Here is a 3,844-nt window from a genome sequence, read left to right as displayed (position 1 = left end):
GCCTCTGACGAGAGTCAGCGAGGGAGCGAGGGAGCGAGGGAGCGAGGGAGCGAGGGAGCGAGGGAGCGAGGGAGCGAGGGAGCGAGGGAGCGAGGGAGCGGGGGAGCGTGGGAGCGAGGGAGCGAGGGAGCGAGGGAGCGGGGGAGCGTGGGAGCGGGGGAGCGAGGGAGCGAGGGAGCGGGGGAGCGGGGGAGCGAGGGAGCGGGGGAGCGGGGGAGCGAGGGAGCGAGGGAGCGAGGGAGCGAGGGAGCGAGGGAGAATTGAAGGAAGGGAGGAGGGGGGGGACAGGGAAGACGTGGGGGCCAGTCAGTAGATATGGAGAAGGAGGAGGAGGGGGAGGGGGAGGAGGAGACCGTCAGCGGGCAAGCTATTGGCTGCCATGTTGTACATTCTTTCGCAAAAGGTTCTGCTACTCCAGGAATTCTTATGGCTCTCTGCAGGGGGTCGCAAGTGCTGTAGCATCAAGATGCCCCGTGGTGGGATAGCGAGGCAGTCGGATGGCTGCGTCATGCGCGCGATACTATATCCAAGTGAGAGATCCCTTGATGCCGGGTGACATCTGACTGAGCGGCAGTTGCGAATGAACGGGAAGCACTCAAGCGGCAGGGCATCAAGCCCAAGGATCATGCGCGTGAGAATGTGAGGAGGATACAGGAGATGCAACAAGCTCGATCCGAGTCGGAGATGGCCAGGCCAAGAACGGCCCCAGAGCCCTTCAAGCTCGCTCGGTTCAAGAACGCCACGAGTCAAGTGAAAGAGAACCTGAATCGCAGCGAGTTGGAGAGGCCGACGACAGCCGGGCATGCTTTCATCCGGAAGGGGGAGGGCGTTCAGAGAGTTTGCGATCGCCGCTCTCAGGATTACGAGGCAGAGCGAACGAGGCTGAAGATGAAGCCTCCTGTTCCTACTCGTGAGACCTTCAAGTCCGTGGAAGCAAATAGCGCGAGGAAGGATGTCGACTACGTCAAACGAAACGCTCTCGAAGTCATTCGAGCCAGCAGCCAGACTCCCCTCAAGCAGCAGAACCTCAACCAGAGCCCGTCCGACAAGTATGACCTTTCCTCTTCCTATTGACCACTTTATGACGTCGCTGCCTTCAACAGGCATGAGAGCTATGGTAAGGTTCCGAGCTACATCATCAAGCGCAAAGAAGAGATGCTGAGAAAAAGGGAGGAGACTATCAAACACATGCACGAATTCCCAGACGATTGTCCGCCAGGCATGCGGCTAATGAAAGTGAGGGTGAGATCTTTTCAAGACAAGAACGACTAAACAGAATGCAGGACGAGGACAGGAAGGCTGTTCTTGCGCAGCTCGATGAGCACAAACTGAAGCTGCTGCGCGCTTTAGCAGATCTCCCCTGCATTATCGACACGCCCTCCCTCGACAGGCAGAAAACTTCGCTCGAGGTGACTCGTTTCATCGTGCCATCCTTCATGACTTTTCCTGAATTCTGCGCAGACCAAATTGAACGAGGTGGACAAGGCTATCAAGTTGTATTCTCGTCAGAGGGTTTTCGTCAAGATTTAACCCGTCGCATCACTTTTTTGGATCTGAAATCGTAATTTATTGTAAAGTTGCATGTGAAAGAGGCACACGGAGACTCCGACAAGTTCTTACAGTGTGCACCACAACTCGCGGTCGTTCAACCTGGCTGACTGTTTTGCGGGGGCTGAAAGTAGACTCGCAGCGCGTCAATCCGGCGTGGCATGAACAGTGAACTCAATATGCAACCGTCTGTGAGTGCCACCGTGACCGTCTGGGGCCCTGTGCCATCATCATTACTTGAACCATTACAACTTCTGCCGGGCCGCCTGAAACCGATCGAGTCCGATCATCGCTGCCGCTCGGAACTCTGAGCTCGCTCGTCATTGCGATGATTCCAAGCTCAATTTGACTGCAAGCAGTGCTACCGCCGGTACTCAGTCCGGCGACTCGGCGACTCGGAGCCTGCACGCCGGTCACTGCATCTGGTCCAGGATCTTTCGTCAGCTCAAGGCCTCCCTGTCCTTCGCTGCCATCTGATGGAACGTATGCCAGCCGTGCCAGTCAGATAGCGCCGAGTTAACAAAAACTCTCCTGTAAACCAAGACGACTTACGTGTTTCGAGGCGGCCAATGTAGCGTGTGGGACGAAGAGGGGGCTTTCCTAGCCGTCTTGCTAAGGTCCTCTCATGTCTGGATGCTTGGGTTTCACATCCTAGCATACAGTCTATCTCTCATGTGCTCCTCAATTCTGGTTTTGTGTGCATTAAACTCGGTCTTGAGCAAAAACTGTCTTGTTACAACTAAGGTCGATGTGATGTCTGCGTGACTTTGGACTAGTACAAGTCTAACAAACTTGTATTCCGTCAAATCATCGCGGGTGCATTCGGAAGCCTTTCCGGTATGCGTACCTGGGCCGCGGATAGTCCGACCCGGGAGTCACGACGGTCCGAGCGCTGGCATAGCGCAGCCGGGCCGGGAAATGTCCCAGTGCGCGCAGTTAAGTGAAGGTATCAGTTAAGTTTGGGGGACAGCAGTTGGCAGGATTAGGTTTGGTTCTCGCTGTCTTTTCTCTTCTCGCCGTGCGGCCTGTGCGACAGTGACCAAAAAAAAAAAGAGTGTCAGGCGCGGCCCTCGTCCCGTTGACTGAGTTAATACGGTTCGGCGCCGATCCGCCGCCGGCCCCGCGGCGGCCGGGTCCGGGCCCGGGCTGCAGGGGCCCCGGGCGACCGTCGGACTCACCGTGGCACCGGCCCGGCCCGGGTACGACCGGGCACCGTCTGTCACTCGGACTCAGGCCGGGCCTGGCTAGGGAACCTGCTAGGGAACAGAATGATCAGTGAGGCGGGCACGATGGCGCGCCATGTGACGAAGCAGGAAGAAGGGGGAGGGAAGGGAGGGATGCGAGGATGGAGGGAGGAAGGGGGAGGAAGCGAGGAGGAAGAAGAAGCAAGAGAGTGTATCAGAGACAGAGGGCAGGCAGAGAGAGGAGCGAGCGAAACAGCATGTAGGGCATAGCGACGTCAAGGTAGGAATTGCTGAGTCTGCGCCGAAGTGCGACGGTGCGACGTGGGTTAGCTGGAAATCCACAAACACGGGAAGCAGAGCCTGGAGCTGTTTTTATGTGCAGCATGTGCTTGCAAGAGTTGGGAGCACACATCCCGTGTCGAATGAAAGATTCCTCATCAATTTCTCTCGAGCTGTTGTGCTGATAGTTCCTCAGACATGTGGCAGGAGTTCTTCTGAAGTCTCATGCGCTTTGGCCGGGAATAAGATGGAGTCATAGAGAGAAGGAGGAGGAGTCAAGATGGAGAGCAAGATCAACCTGTCGCACGTCCGTGCAGTCAACTACAAGGTCACAGCGAGTCTGGTCAACCAGGTGAGCCCCTACCTCCTCCTCGCGCCCTCTCAGCGATCCTCTGGCAGTTCGTCGTGTCCACCACTCAGTTCCTCAACCGATTTGCGTCGCGATGCGACAAGAAGCTGAAGCAAGTGGAGTACGACTTGGGAAGGATATCGACGACCCTCATCATCCTCGAGGCCAAGCTAGAGAGCATCCCCCGGAGCCTCCTTGTCAGGCAGCAGCAGCAGCAGCAGCAGCAGCAGCAGCAGCAGCAGCAGCAGCAGCAGCAGCAGCAGCAGCAGCAGCAGCAGCAGCAGCAGCAGCCTGCAGCGACAAACGCGCCCCCCAACGAGGCTCCCTCCTCCTCTACTTCCAGCGCTCCCAGTGGCTCAACCACAGCCGCGCAGATTCATACAGGTCCAGAAGCGCAAGTGACCAACGTCAGCGCTGAACCTCCGGCTGCTCCTCCAGCACCAGCTCAGCCACAAGGTGTGAACATGTTCGACAGCCTTGACGG

General features: G+C 57.4%; 2 protein-coding genes across 2 annotated transcripts in view; both read left to right on the top strand.

Moving 5' to 3' along the window:
* Positions 1–466: 466 nt before the first annotated feature.
* On the top strand, positions 467–1,530 carry GUITHDRAFT_132477 (hypothetical protein; the record flags this gene model as incomplete). Its single annotated transcript, XM_005840990.1, has 5 exons — positions 467–530; positions 575–1,049; positions 1,104–1,236; positions 1,284–1,409; positions 1,462–1,530. The coding sequence occupies 5 exons, from the start codon at positions 467–469 to the stop codon at positions 1,528–1,530; spliced, it is 867 nt and encodes a 288-aa protein (XP_005841047.1).
* Positions 1,531–3,291: 1,761 nt separating this feature from the next.
* GUITHDRAFT_100316 (hypothetical protein) overlaps positions 3,292–3,844 on the top strand; it is a gene marked incomplete at both ends in the record, with an annotated part of 1,725 nt that continues 1,172 nt past the window's right edge. The window contains 2 exons of the mRNA XM_005840989.1: positions 3,292–3,363; positions 3,411–3,816. Coding sequence (XP_005841046.1) covers positions 3,292–3,363; positions 3,411–3,816 — 478 coding nt within the window. The remainder of the gene's footprint in view (positions 3,364–3,410; positions 3,817–3,844) is intronic.

This window comes from Guillardia theta (assembly GCF_000315625.1).
Source record: "Guillardia theta CCMP2712 unplaced genomic scaffold GUITHscaffold_4, whole genome shotgun sequence".
NCBI lineage: Eukaryota > Cryptophyceae > Pyrenomonadales > Geminigeraceae > Guillardia > Guillardia theta.
Note: the sequence above shows the minus strand (reverse complement) of the source record. Positions and strands in the feature narration are given on the sequence as shown.